The 15925-nt window shown below is 44.8% G+C and overlaps 1 protein-coding gene across 4 annotated transcripts in view; it reads right to left on the bottom strand.

Moving 5' to 3' along the window:
* Nucleotides 1–5808: 5808 nt before the first annotated feature.
* Nucleotides 5809–15925, bottom strand: part of PEAK1 (pseudopodium enriched atypical kinase 1) — a 131926-nt gene continuing 121809 nt past the window's right edge. For all 4 annotated transcript variants that reach the window (XM_040342996.1, XM_040342997.1, XM_040342995.1 and 1 more), the window contains 3 exons: nucleotides 15349–15539; nucleotides 11555–12024; nucleotides 5809–8343 (listed from right to left, as the gene is read on the bottom strand). In XM_040342996.1, coding sequence (XP_040198930.1) covers nucleotides 7159–8343; nucleotides 11555–12024; nucleotides 15349–15539 — 1846 coding nt within the window. In that variant the 3' untranslated portion in view covers nucleotides 5809–7158. The remainder of the gene's footprint in view (nucleotides 8344–11554; nucleotides 12025–15348; nucleotides 15540–15925) is intronic.

Genomic DNA, 15925 nt, shown 5'->3' with positions numbered 1-15925 from the left:
CGCCACGTGACTTCCGCAGCATTCTAGGATAGGCAGCAAACTGTGACACTACACCGGCGGACATCGGGACCCGCTGTGTAGAATCACGCACTCGCACCCAATACCTGGAAGTGCAAGTTTACACACACACGTAATCCTGTGCAGCGTGGCCACCCTGCAACAGTAAATGTGCTATAAGGCAGTTGCAAAGTGGTTAAAGGAAGTGGAAAAAAGAATGGATCTACTGGTAGGATTAACAGGTAATAAAACTATATTACATGGGGGGGGGGGGGTCAAAAAATTAAAACAGTTTTGTTAATACTAGTGGCAGAATGCATATGTGTTCTTTTGATTTTGCCCATAGTTACACTTAAAGCGGAGTTCCACCCAAAAGTGGAACTTTCACTTATCTGATTACTCCCCCTCTGGTACCACATTTGGCAGGTACCTGTTTTTTACATGTACCCTGTTCCCACTTCCAGGAGACTGGGCCACGGCAAATTATGTCAGCAGCTTGGTCCCCCTCCTTCTCCCTCCCCTTCTGCTGGGCCAGTGAGAGAGCGCAGCACGCTTTGTGCATGCGCAGTAGGGTCCCGGCCGTGAAGCCAAAAGGCTACACTGCCGGGTTTCCTTACCTGCAATGGCGGCAGCAACACCCGACCACCTGATGGAAACATCAGCTGTGGTGCCGACATCACTGGACTCCAGGACAGGTAAGTGTCCTAATGTTAAAAGTCAGCAGCTACAGTATGTGTAGCTGCTGACTTTTAATTTTTAAAGGGGCGGGCAGAACTCCTCTTTAAGTAACAATTATGCAGTGTGAATTACTGTTTACCCAAGACTGTTTATACCTTTAAAATGTGCAGTTTGAGGGCTCATTCAGACGAGTGATGAGCCTCATCCTCTATGCTGAGCCACATTTTGCTGCCTCTGCACCCACCTTGGAGCTGTGTGCAGGCAGCCCATAGAAGTGGATGCATACAGCTGCAAAACCTAATATGCTGGCAGGAGTGGTTGCATGGATTTGAATGCAGTGGTGATACAAGGCCCTTGCCATCCACATAAATAGGTATTGAATCTGTCCCTTGTAAGTCACCATTCCTGCTTAGCATGTCAAAGATAAGCTACAAATGTGCATACTGGAACTGGAATGTTGATATGCCAGTTTATTTAGTCCTTGAAGAATTTCACCTTTCCTAAACCCCTATTGCTGGGGGTTGTGAAATATGCAATGGATCATGCAGATCTGCATACTTAGAAAACTCACATTTTGTCAAGAAATATCAACTATACATCTGACCATCAGTGATTGGCAGATTAATTCACACATCTTTACTGATGGCATGACATGAGTTTTACTGTTTTTACTCTATATATGCTCCGATATCATTCAGGATGATGTCCTGGAGGTGAGGGCAAGCACAAGTCTTTTTAGGAGCCTGGTCCTGGACAAGTTGCTGTCGCAGTATATTCATTAACCACTTCCTATCCGGGCTAATTCTGGCACTTTGCGCCTACATCATAAATCATATTTTTTTTTCTAGAAAATTACTCAGAACCCCCAAACATTATATATGTTTTTTTTAGGGTTGTCCCGATACCACTTTTTTAGGACTGAGTACGAGTACCGATACTTTTTTTCAAGTACTCGCCGATACCGAATACCGATACTTTTTTTAAATGTGTCCCCAAATGCAGCCATGTCCCCCCAGATGCAGCCATGTCCCCCCCATATGCAGCCATGTCCCCCCCCATATGTAGCCATGCCCCCCCCCCATATCCAGCCATGTCCCCCCCCATATCCAGCCATGTCCCCCCATATGCAGCCATGTCCCCCCCATATGCAGCCATGTCCCCCCATATCCAGCTATGTCCCCCCATATGCAGCCATGTCCTCCCATTATCCAGCCATGTCCCCCCCATATGCAGCTATGTCCCCCCATATCCAGCCATGTCTCCCCCCCATGTCCAGCCATATCCCCCCCATATCCAGCCATGTCTCCCCCCCCATGCAGCCATGTCTCCCCCCATGCAGCCATGTCTCCCCCCCATCCAGCCATGTCTCCCTCCATGTAGCCACGTCTCCCCCCATGTAGCCATGTCTCCCCCCATGTAGCCATGTCTCCCCCCATGTAGCCATGTCTCCCCCCCATGTAGCCATGTCTCCCCCCATGTAGCCATGTCTACCCCCATGTAACCATGTCTCCCCCCCATGTAGCCATGTCTCCCCCCATGTAGCCATGTCTCCCCCCCATATCCAGCCATGTCCCGCTTACCTGCATCCCCGCTACCGCCGACTGTGTAATACACACCGGGAACATTACAGCTTTGAATAGCTGTAATGATTGGCGCCGCGCTGCGTATAGACACTCCCCCTCGCTCGGGATTGGACAGTTCACCCGAGCAAGGGGGAGTGTCTATGCGCGGCGCGAATCATTACAGCTATTCAAAGCTGTATTGTTCATGCCCTGTATTACACAGTTGGCGGTAGCGGGGATGCGGCGTAAAGGCGGCGGGATGCGGCGTAACGGCGACGACGGCGGCGGCTGGGGGGGGGGGACAACAAGTATTCTATTTTGGTATCGGGGGTATTTGCGGGAGTACAAGTACTCCCGCAAATACTCCGAATCGGTCCCGATACCGATACTAGTATCGGTATCGGGACAACCCTAGTTTTTTTTAGCAGAGACCCTAGGGAATAAAATGACGGTCGTTGCGTAGAGATTTATCAAACGTGTTTTTTTTGGGGGGGGGGAAATGTTTCATGAATTAAAAAAAAAAACAGTAAAGTTAGCCCAATTTTTTGTATAATGTGAAAGATGATGTTATGCCAAGTAAATAGATACCTAACATGTCACGTTTTAAAATTGCGCACACTCGTGGAATGGCACCAAACTTCGTTACTTAAAAATCTCCATAGGCGACTCTTTAAAAATGTTCACAGGTTACATGTTTAGAGTTATAGGGGAGGTCTTGGGCTGGAATAGTTGCTGTCGCTCTAACACACACGGCGATACCTCACATGTGTGATTTGAACGCTGTGTACATATGTGGGCGCGACTTACTTATGCTTTCGGGGGGCACTTTCAATTATTATTATTTTTTATTCTTTATTTCACTTTTATAAAAAAAACATCCCTTGTAATAGAAATAGTGCACGACAGGTCCTCTTTATGGTGAGATTTGGGGTCAATAAGACCCCACATCTCTCCTTCAGGCTGGAAAGGCTGAGATCAAAAAATAAACTCTATCTGCCCCTCCAGCTGCGTCATTGGCTTTGTTTACTTCCGCCGGCTTGGCCCGAGCGTGGTGTCATAACATTGCGCCTGGGCCTCCGACGGTCATAGAGATGACTGGGACCATCTGATCGCCATAAATCCCTATGGTAAACTTCTTGTGGCGACCAATTCATTCTAAGGCTTGCTGATCGCAGTGGCGAGCCAGAAGAAGGACCGGAGGGCGGCGGGAGGGGACAGATTTTGAGTGCTGCAGTTTTAGTAGTTCTACCCAAGTCTACCAAAATCCCACTCTTCAAGACTGATATTCATCAAGGCATACTTAAATTTGCATAACTTCTCCAAGAACAAGGCTACTGCTTGCATCAGGGTCGAGGGCACTTGAGAGGAGTACTAATTAAGGGTGCTGTGATGTTTTCAGGAAGCTATGTACAACTCCTTGCAAGCCTCTCCCACCAGCCATGACCTTCCTGTGTTACATAGAAAAGCAAAGAGACCAAGTAATGATGTCACTGGGTCAAAATTGAGCACGTAATACAAATTAATTAGGCAGCACAGTGGCTAAGTGGTTAGTTTCCAGATAGCAAGCAATTGAGTTGCAAGTTTGAAAATGACTTGCCAAGCTATTGCTAGACTTGGCAGGCTTCACAAGTTTGTTGCACAATTGCATGACTCCAGATCAACTTTCTTTGCAAACATTCTGCAAGTCTGCTGCAAGTGATGGTTCGGTTATGTTGTGCAATAATCATCCCACCACAAGGGTCACTGTGACTTGCAGGGCTCTTGCTGTAGACTCACCACTGCAACTTTGCTCGTGCAAGAGACTTGCCACGCAGATTTGCTACAAGTTGGAAAAGTGACAACAATAACTTGTGCTTCAAGTGCTCTGCAAGCGTACAACTTGCCAGTGAAAAATGTGCAGCAAGTTAACAGACTTACAATTCAATACTTCCATACATTTGGGGAAAGTTATCCTTGCTATCTGGGTTAGCACTTCCGCCTAGCAGCAGTAGGGTTGTTGGTTTGAGTCCCAACCACAGCATTACCTGCACGGAGTTGTGTAACCCAAGTGACGTTTCATCGCTGCCATCTTGCTACACCCCGCACCCGTCCAGGATACTGAGAAGGGGGTGTTTCGTCAGAAATGGCGACCCGTCAGAATTGGTAACGTAAGTGACGTTCCGTCTCTGCTAACTTTTTTTTTTTGTTTACAAAATTTGGCGCCGCCATCTTGCTATACCCCACGATCCTCCATAGTAAGGATACACTGAGACGGGGGAAAGTGGACATCTTGTCACACCCACCAGACTTTTGCATTTTAACAGGAAAGTGAGTTTATATACCGAAATCCAGTACTTAGAACTCCGTCTGACTATTATGATGTTGAATTTTAAAAGCAGCGGCAAGCCTGCTTATCTCACAGGTTTGCTAATCTGACAAAACACTGCTGCTTTTAAAATTCAACATCTTGCGCTCTTCTCAGTGTATCCTTATTGTGGAGGAGTGCGGGGTGTAGCAAGATGGCGGTGAGGAAATGTCACTTCTGTTACACATTCTGACTGGTCGCCTAATCTGACGGAACACCTGCGTGGGTTTGCTCCGGTTTCCTCCCACACTCCAAAGACATGCTGGGAGTTTCACTGGCTCCTGTCTAAATTGGCCCTAGTATGTGTACGCATGAATGGGAATTAGGACCTTAGGGCCAGATTCACGTAGGGGAGCGGCGGCGTAACGTATCGTAGATACGTTACACCGCCGCAAGTTTTCATCGCAAGTGCCTGATTCACAGAGCACTTGCGATGAAAACTACGCCGGCGGCCTCCGGCGCAAGGCGGGCCAATTCAAATGGACGTGTGCCATTTAAATTAGGCGCGCTCCCGCACCGGACCTACTGTGCATGCTCAGTTGCGCAATTCCCGTCGTGCTTTGCATGCCGTGACGTCATTTTTTCGAACGGCGATGCGCGTAGCGTAATTCCGTATTCCCGGACGGCTTACGCAAACGACGTTCATTTTTAAATTTTGACGCGGGAACGACGGCCATACTTTAGACAGCAATACGTTTGCTGACTAAAGTTAGGGCACGGCGAAGTAGCGAACGCGAAAATCCGTTGTGGATCCGCCGTAACTCCTAATTTGCATACCCGACGCTGGTTTACGACGCAAACTCCCCCCAGCGGCGGCCGCGGTACTGCATCCTAAGATCCGACAGTGTAAAACAATTACACCTGTCGGATCTTAGGGATATCTATGCGTAACTGATTCTATGAATCAGTCGCATAGATAGAAACAGAGATACGACGGCGTATCTCCTGATACGCCGTCGTATCCCTTTTGTGAATCTGGCCCCTTGATTGTAAGCTCCTTGAAGGCAGGGACTGATGTGAATGTACAATAAATATGTAAAGTGCTGCATAAATTGACGGTGCTTTGTAAGTACCTGTAATAATAAATAAAACGAATGGTATTATTTTATAAAATCATTACCATGTTGATAAGGGAGGGAGAGAGGAACCAGGGAAGAAATAAATATATAAGCAGATTAAAATTCAGCTTTAAGCCCCTGTTTCTAAGCATACAAACACCACCAGCAATCCCATAAAAGAGGTTTATTAACACAGTAATAGTAGGAACATCAGCATTTAAAGGGGGGGAAAAGTACCACAAGAAAAATGAAAGAAAGGAGAGATGAGAGCATAGGGCACTTAGAAGTGTACCGGCTCCCATCAGCCCCTACAGAAAAAGATGTAATGAGAAGTGGAGTTCTCTCTTACACAGTGAGGCACTTTGGACCTGATAACACGAAATGCCTTGTAGCACTGAAAAGTAAAGAGTAACCCACTACCCATTAGAGAAGGAATTTGAAGCGTCAAAGGACGCTTCTGTCTTCATGTGTATATATGCGTACATATATGAATTGTAACACTATGAGTGTGGTTCTTTATAGATACTGCATGTGTGGCTGTATATAAATATAAATATGGATTTATGGTATTAAAAGCATTCAGATTAAAACAATTCATATTAATACTATTTCTGGTAATCTCTCCCTGCACAGCCGGGCAGATCTTAGCAGTTCTTCTAGCATAGCAAGTCTTATGTAAATCCAGGCATGAGCTATACTGTGTACATTCCTATCTTGTTAGTGAGTGAGATAGTGGACCTGTGTGCTTCCCTTGTGACTAAGCATGTATCTCCGGCAATGGGTGATTTATTATTGCAGAATGTGTGTGTGTTTATAAGTTGGTAAATAAAAAAATTGGTTTGCCTAGCATGACTACAATACATTTGTGACAACTCTTTGTTTACTAGAGTCACAAAGCAGTGCCAATTGCACTGTAGAAAGCGAAATAAATATGTAGGCAATCACAGCTTACTTCAAGTGCAAATTATTACAAATAAATTACATGAAAGTCGTTTGTGCGTTTATGTCTGTTGCCAAGCCGTACATTGCACAAAAGCGGTAGCAGGCGAATATCGTTTTGTATTTACTGAAGACAGCAGAGCTTGTGGGCTCCTTCTACATAAAGAATAGAAATGAAGGTACATAAAGCGTTTCTAATAATATGAATTTTGTATGTTACTGTGCTTCCTTGATAGAATACCAGCTTACAACGGATTCCAAACCTTTTCAAAATGGGAGTACAGGATGAACAATAAATTGGTTCCATGACTAAAGGGAGATTAGCAGTGTATTATGTGCTGGCATAATAAACTATTCTGCATTTTACGTATGCGTATTGTTAGAGTGAAAACTGTAAAAACATAATTTAGTGAATCTGAGAAAGTATTTGCTCCTATCTTTCTTGTGCAGGTATCTGCCTGACTGTGCAGGAAGGAAGTGGTATATAACACTGGACGTTCAAGCTTCTTAAACGGAGCCTTTGTGGGAATTCCCAGCTATTGCACACAGACCATGGAGGATTTGGACACAATAATGGCCCTCAGTTTTGTTCCAGTAGCCGTAGAGTCTGTGCTAGTCCCTGGGCTGTGCCGAATGCCAGGTACTGACAGCACAACCAGTCCTCTAGAGTCACTCCACCTTCTCTTTCAAGAGCTCGCTCTGCCAGTTTTATTAGGAGCAATGTCCTCTTCACCTCTAACCAGTTATGTAGAGATCCTGGTCCTTGCAGCACATCATCCCGCGGCCCCCAAATTAAGCAGCGAAGTGCTGCCTTGGCTTGTCCCACCTGTAACCGATCTGAAGGGCTATGCTGCAAAAGAAGTCCTGCAAGTCGTCCTAGACCACGTGAGTAAGGAGAGCGACGTGGCACAGCTGGCAAATCACAAGGTCCATATTCCCGTTCCTTCAAGCCCCCATCTAGGAAGGGGTTAGCTAAGTGCAACAACTCATAAATGAGGATCCCAGTCTGGAACTCATCACTCCTTCTGTATTGTGTTGCTCCCACAATCTCTGGAGCCATCCGTGATGGATCACCCAAGCCCTGTGGTCGCCAAACACTCTGGCTCTTCAGCTTAGCCTGGGTAAAGTTGGTGAGGAGCAGTCGACCAGCACATGATGGAAAAGCTCTCTGTTCAGAGGGACCTTTGTCCTTGGGGTGCTCGTTTTGCTCTTCTGTAGCAGACTTACGGCAGCAGCTACACTTTGTATCACCAGGGCGGCAGCTAGCAAGCACAAGGTTGTCTAGTCGAAGGTCACAGTGTGTTATTCCCTGCGCTTTTAAATGCTCCAGCGCCCCACACAACTGAAGCAGCAGTAAGCACACTTGTCGTTCATACATCTCAGGATCCCTGCGGTGCTGGAACTCTCCCTCCCTTACAAACTCTGCAAGTGTCTGTCTAGGGGGTTCTCGTGTAATCACCACCACCCGACTTCTCCTTTTACCCAGTGACCCTTGATTAGATAAAGAAGAAGTACACTTCTGGTTCCTGCCTAGGGCCTCCTTGCTTTCTGTGGATAATTTTACAGTTTCCCCATCCTTTTCTTCTTCTTCCTCCTCCTCTTCTTCTGATACAGTCGGATCCTCCCAAGGCAACAAGCGAGCTGGTACTTCAGCCAAAAATTGCCCACAATCCTGCTGGATGTTGAAATGTTCTGTGAGGCCTTGCCGTATTGCCAGGCAATGGTAATATTCCCTCTGGGCTTGCTTAGACTTGCTGCGGCAGATCTGGGAATAAAAAATAATGCATGAAATAAAGAGAGGCATTGGCAGCAAACTGCTTAACATTAGTGTAGCTGAATATGGTTCCAGAATATGATGCTATTTAATGATTCATTTATGGATATGCTAACTATAGTTAAGAAATGTGCGGCTCTGAATACAAATTCATGCTTTTTTATTTTAACATCGTTTCTTCTTTTATATCTGTAATATTGATCAGGTTTGGAAGCTGAAAAATGTCTTCCCTAGTCCTCACTTAAAAACAGAAAGAAATTAAACATCAGACTATAGTACAGAAGATTTTAATTTACTTTGTAGATGCAGTAGCACACTTTAGAACTCTCATTTAACAGCTTAATACAAAATTAAAATCCAACAAACAGTTCATACTGTACTGTATATCAGGGGTGTCCAAACTTTTTTGCAAACAGGGCCAGATTTGATGAAGTGAACATGTGTGAGGGCCGACCATTTTGCCTGACTTTAGACCCCTTTCACACTGAGGAGTTTTTCAGGCGGTACAGTGCTAAAAATAGCGCCGCTATACCGCCTGAAAAACTCCTTCACTGCATGCTCAATGTGAAAGCCCGAGGGCTTTCACACTGAGGCGATGCGCTGGCGGGAGAGAAAAAAATCTCCTGTCAGCAGCATCTTTGGAGCGGTGAGAGGAGCGGCATGTATACCGCTCCTTCCCATTTAAAACAATGGGAAACCGCGGCAATACCGCCCGCAATGCGCCTCTTCAGAGGCGCATTGTGGGCGGTATTAACCCTTTATCGGCCGCTAGCGGGGGTTAATACCCGCGACAATCCGGCGGTATAGCGCCGCTATACCGCCACCGCGGCTCCTGCTTCAATGTGAAAGGGGCTTTAAAATTTGGTCTAAGTGTGTTCTTCCGAGCACTAATATACGGCCCAACAAGAATTCTCCTGCCTTTGTGGTTGTGTGTGGTGAAGAGATGAGCTTGGGCATGTTATTTGTGTATATATATTACGGCTGTGCAAAAAAATCGATTTGATAAAAAAATGTAGTTATTAGGTCAAATTGATATATTTATATATTCTGTGGTCCCAACTAATCCCAGAGCGTCGCTCAGAACTAAGGATGAGCTTGGGTGTGCTATTTGGATAAACCGTAGGGTTTCAGGGAAAAATATTACCAATCATTTTAAATAAAGAACCGTGAAGCAAAATATCCCTATATGCCCATCTGCAGCCTCACCATTGCCATGAATTAAGCCTCTGAATGCAGCCTCACCCTTGCCATCAGTACAGCCTGATCGATGCCCATCTGCAGCCTCAGAGGGGACAGGGAGGGGGGCTGGATGAGCGCCAACAGATTACATAATGGAAAATCGCCTCTTTAATACAAAGTCCCGCCTCCTATGATAGACAGAACAGTCATTCAATGTCAGCCCTGCAGATTGGACTTTCTATTACAGAGGCCGCAGAGTAAACAGGAGATTCTCCTGTATGTAATCTGACGGCGCTCGTCCCGCCCCCTCCCTGTACCATCGTCCCGCCCCCTCCCTGTTTTTATTTTTGTTATGCCAGCCAGCTAAATGACAAAAACTGAACTGATTTCCCAGTCCACACATTTGTGAGGTGGTTTGTGGAAAGCCCCCCTGGGGGCCGCAAAATATATATATATATATATATATATATATATATATATAAATTACCAGGGGGGGGCAACATTAAACCGGAACGCGGGCCGCAGGCTGCAATTGACCAACGGGCTGGACATGGACATGACTGGTATATATACTGTATATACTTATACTGTTTTGCAATTCTTTTCAGCCAGTCTTATGGTTCACAGACACATGCTACCACAATTATTCAACAAAATGGGGACGCTTATTTATCTCCAATGAGCAAGCAGATAATAAAGGAAGCTGCAATAATGAAATAGGAAATATCTTTGTCCCTCCTGACTAAGTCTTGATGAAGTGTGTGAATCACAAGACTGGCTGAGCAAAATGACAAACATTTTACCTGATAAAATTACTGACATGTATTTCAATATGTTTGGAGCTGCTTAGGATCCCCTTGTTTTACAAACCATAAGACAGAAGATTGCTTTTCATAAAATGACTGTCATATGCACATTTTATGAACCAATTTGTAATGCCAAGGATCACAGATTTGTGTATTTTAGAAAGGACTGTTGATTCAAAGGACTGTTGATGAAGACTAACTTTAGTGGCCTTCTTCGTACTGTCCAATCTGCCACCACTCATGTCAAGAAATTCTAACAGGTCAGTGATTTAAGGACCTAAGCTGGTCATACATGGATCACAATTTGGCCAACTCAGCAGAAACTGGCTGAATTTTGATCAGTCTGTAGCCTTCTCTGTTCAACAGAAGCTGGTCATTAAACCGCATTTGTCTAACGATACTGCTGGAAAACCAGCATTCGATCAGTGCATTCAGCCAATGGGTTGCAATGCTGATCGGTGTATTCTCACGGCGGGGAGGTCTCACTGTCAGAATACAAAGACGCAGCAGGGAGGATTTCCACAAACCACCTCACAAACGTGTGGATGGGGAAATCAGTTCAGTTTTTGTCATTTAGCTGGCTGGCATAACAAAAATAAAAACAAAAATGTATGGCGCCCGCTTGCTGTCACAATTTAAAAAAAAACATGGCTGTGCGGGGCTTTGCCTACTCGGCCGCGTCATTCATTCAGAGAGTTCTGTGAATATGAATATTACAAATACTGACAGCCTTTGTGGCTGTTGGCTTGTAGTTCTCAATGACTTACCACGGCACTCTTGAGTGTTCTGGTAGTTCATTAATTCTTCCTATCAGTGTAAAACTGCTTGCCCGTATGATGTACAGGTAGACGGCTCAAACTGACAGTGTGCAGGAGACCTGCATGGCACCAGCGCTCTGCTGATCGCAGGTAAAATGCTTTCCAGACTCCTACAAAAAAATTGTAAATGCACATTTTTTTACCTGCAAAAAAAAATGTGCATTTATAAAAAAAAATGTAAAGTGAACTTATTCTTTAAGTGCTAGTCATTTTGTACCCAGCTGGCAGGGCAGTGACACATACTCTAACTAGCATGCTTTCCACACTGTAGAAATAATTACATTGCTAGAGAGAGCTTAGAGAATGCAAATTGATATGTGTTTGCCTTCCATTTACAGGAATGTAACACACTACAATGTCATCTGATATTGTTTAAAATACCATCATAAACTGACTTACCTTTACAGCATAGAGATTCCCAGGGTCCCGAGCATATGATGCCCGGTAATATACAGCATCTCCAGCCTGGCAACAAGGTGTGTTACCAGCAAGTCGGAAATCTGGCCAACTCTCCAATCCAAAGCTGACTGGTTCTCTTTGTCCTGCCATGAAGATGTCCTCACAACGGGCAAAGAACCGGCGAAGGGCCTCAGCTTGTAGCTCTGCGATCCTTCCCCCTGAACTCTTGGGTTTTTCCATAGAATCTCCTGACTCATTTCCACCAACCTCCCAGCTGCGCTCCGTATCATACGTGGGATTGCCCAGGTTCAGTACTGTCCCAGGTGTCCTATCCGTTGTGCACTGTCGCGGTGTCTGATTCTTCTTTGGAAGGGGAGGAGGAGAAACAAGTGACTCTGGTTCTTCAGGAGGGCTTCCACCACGAGTCTGCCGAGGCTGCTTGTATGGGATCATATTTGCCCGGGAATGACCTGTAAGCAGAAAATACTAGACTATAAGAAGATCTACTAATGTGTATCATCGTTCCTGTGTTTATTATTGTTCATTGTGAAGAATCTAGTACAATAAACAACTCCATAGACTACAAGTGATATTCTAGTCCTGAATATTGTAATATTAAATACTATATAAAAAAAATGCTACTAGGGACCTACTGCACCTCCCTCCAAATACCCGATGTAGTCTATAGTAACAGTGCATTCATTTACTGTTACTAAATCCAAAGTGTGAACAATTAAAAAAAAACACTATTTATAAAAACAATTAAAAAACAAATGAATGGCTTAATAAATGAAAAAAACAACAACACTGCAATTACTAGGGACCTACTGCACTTCCCTCCAAATACCTAATGTAGTCTATAGTAACGGTGCATTCATTTACTGTTTCTAAATACAAAGTGTGAACAATAAAAACAAAACAAAAAAAAAACACTATTTATAAAAACAATTAAAAAACAAATGAATGGCTTAATGAAGGAAAAAACAACACTGCTATACACAATAGCACCGATGTTTACCAACAAAATTTACCATTATTGTGGACTGTTACGGTAATTATTTACACCTTCAATAAAGAATCCCTAAATGTACGGTAATTTATTGCAGCTTACTAGTCCTTAGTGGCAGCATTAATCTAAACAGATTCCGATATCCATACAAATGAGGTGGGTGGAGGAATTCCCCCTCCCTCCAGCCAGGACACTGTATTCTGACAGCTGTACCCACAGTGATCGGTGGCTGCAATGGATTGCCTGAAAATATTGACCAAGAAAAGCTTTCTAACATGTATCTTCGACAAACACACACTGAAATTTGGCTGGCCCCTGCTGAACATTGATCCGTGTATAACCAGCTTTAGTTCTCTTTTTTCAGGTTCTCCACCCTTTTTTTTTCAAAGGGTGATTCCGCCATTAATACACTTTCTGTTCTAGAGTGACAACACTTAAGGTGGCCATACATGGATTGGAATTTGGCTGGTTTAGCAGGGACCAAACACATTTCAATCCATGTATGGGCAGGCTGGTTGTACAAAAGTTGATCTACCGATTGACGTCTGTACAAGCAGCCTGTCTGTTTTTCCCTCCCTGCTATCAGAATGCAATAACTCAGCTGGAGTGATTCCCCCATTCACCTCAAATATGTGGATAAGGGAAACAGGTTATTTTTTTCTTTCGACATATGGCTTGAGAGGGAAAAAAAGATTAATATATGGCCTGCCTAACTCACTGTACTGTATCTATGGGGAAATACTGTTGTAAAGCTAGGACAGGAATAGAGTTAGGACTGCAGAACAACCCCTTCTCCTCCCACACAGACATCCAGCTGGGCGATGACGCCACCATTTCTTGTAAGGGTAACCTTGCGGCTTCACAGCTGGTTCTCTACTACGCATGCGCGAAGTGCATTGCGCTTTGTGAATGGCCCGGCGGCGGGGGAAGGAGGAGGGAGCCGAACTTCCATGTGACTTCGCCGTGGCGAGATCAGCCGGAAGTGGAAGCAAATACCTGTCAAAACCAAGTACCTGCTCCCCCCTCGCCCCCGAAAAGTGTCAAATGTGACAATGGAGGGGGCGGAGGAGGCAAATAAGTGGAGCTTCCCCTTTTGGGTGGAGCTCTGCTTTAAAGCGGGGGTTCACCCAAAAATCAACTTTCTGTCTCTAGATCCAGCATACTGCTGACATCTGCAGTATGCTGGATTTTTTTTTTGTACTTATCATTTTGGCCGTATTTTTTCTCCTGCACCGAGCGGGGAATCCTTCAGGGAGTAGGCGTTCCTAAATCAAGCGCAGTTGACAGAAAGTTGATTTTTGGGTGAACCTCCGCTTTAAGTACAGTTGTAGAGGGTTAAAACCTTTCTTAGGTTTTAATTGTCTGCATTCCCTAGCAGATTACAAAAAAGAAATAAAATTACATGTGATACAACTTTAATAGATTCATAAATAGTTTAATTCATCATTCCTAATAGATTTAATAGTTCATAAATTTGCAAAACATCATTGATGACATCTTTTGAGGTATACCATATATATTCTATATATTTCATCATATGCCTGGTACACATGTTAAATTTTATTTTTGTTCATCTCAGCAGGGAGCTTGCTGAACTAACTATGCGATGTTAGTGCAGTGATCTGCCCGCTGTGCTATTGTGTTCTGACAGGCTGACAGGGAGACCTCCCCACCACCAGAACACGCCACTGGCTGCAAGCGCTGATCAAATGGCGACTGGCTGCTGGTTTTACAGCATGCCCGTTAGACAGAAGCCAATTGTGAGAACAGCTTTTGTCAGACAAGAAGCTGTACACACAAGCAGAATGTCAGCTGGTTTCTACTGATTTCAGCTGATATTCATCCCGTGTGTATGGGGCTTTAATCTAGTCATCTATACATTTTATGCCTATGGAACGGTTTTAAAAGGGATACGATCCACTGACAGTGAACAGTGTAGATATCTTTCAATGTAAATCAAAAACGTGTAGCGCTGTCAAACCATGACCTTAAAGGGGTTGTAAAGGAAAAAATTCTATGCATTAAGGTAAAAAAACTTCAGAGTATAACTCCCCCCCCCCCCCCCGGCTCCCCGTTATACTTACCTGACCCCTCCAAAGTCCCGCGCTCGGCCCTGACATCCTCTTTACCACTCAGCCTGGCCATTGATTGGCTAGAGCGGATGGATTGAAAGCAGCACAGCCACTGGCTGGCGCTGCTGTCAATCACATCCAATGACGCGGCACGCCGAGGGGTGGGGCTGAGTGATACAGTGAGCGGCTATGACCGCTCGCTGTATCACGTGAGCGAGCCCGCAAGGACTCCACACTATGCGAGGGAGCTTGCATGACTGTGTGGAGTTCTTGCGGGGAGGACCAGAGACAGCCCCTGAGGGACCCCAGAAGACGTGGATCGGGGCCACTCTGTGCAAAACAAGCTGCACAGTGGAGGTAAGTATAACATGTTTGTTATTTAAAAAATTCCTTTACAACCCCTCAAATGATCAAAGTGCAAAAAAACATCTAATATAATGCAGTAAAGAGGAAAATGTGAAAAAAATAAAAATACAAATTATTATTAATAGTCCAAATGTGCCAATTCCACATCCATAAAGTGAACTCATCTTTCAATGTAAACGGAAAAAAAAACAATTCCGTCTCGTAGACTTTGTCAGCCATATCACAAATTGATTGGCGCACTGTAACTATCTCTCAGTGATGGACAACATTGGCAAATGGCAGATATGTAGAAAAGAATTTCCTTATCCTTGGGGTATTACTATGCTACTTCATAAGGTAATTCTCACCTAAGTTGCTGTAGGTGGCTCCCCCTGGGCTGCAGTCTGATGAACTGTCGGAAACAACTTCTGTCTTCTCACGAGTCTGAACATCAGTGTCCGGAGGGGTGGGTGAAGGGTCCGTCACAGTCTGATCACCTGGCAAAGGGGGCAACATGGGTGCTAAAGGAGAGCCTTGTGCAGGCATATCTTCTGGGGTGCTGCAAAAAAGATAGATTGAGATTGAGGACTACATCACATTATTCAGTCAATATCTTAATTTTCTGTACGCAGAACCAATAACATACAATACACAATAGCAAGGTAAGCATGGCAGTGTGGCTAGAAAACCGTACCGACAGACAGACATGAAATAATGCTGGAGTCTCACCATGCCTTGCTGCTGACACAACTACCCATTTTCGAATATGCCGTTCATGTGAGAAATACAAATCATTTGTCCTGAGATGTGACCTAACCTGTGTGTTTACCTGGAAGGAGTGTCACCAGATACCCACCCCTCTGACAGCTCAGCACAGACAAATACCGCCCCCCCCCCTCCCTCCTCCACCTCTGATAAGCAACCGGAGAGGAGGAGGAGGAAAAG

Source organism: Rana temporaria, chromosome 3, assembly GCF_905171775.1.
Source record: "Rana temporaria chromosome 3, aRanTem1.1, whole genome shotgun sequence".
NCBI lineage: Eukaryota > Metazoa > Chordata > Amphibia > Anura > Ranidae > Rana > Rana temporaria.
This window is presented reverse-complemented; position numbering and strand designations above follow the sequence as displayed.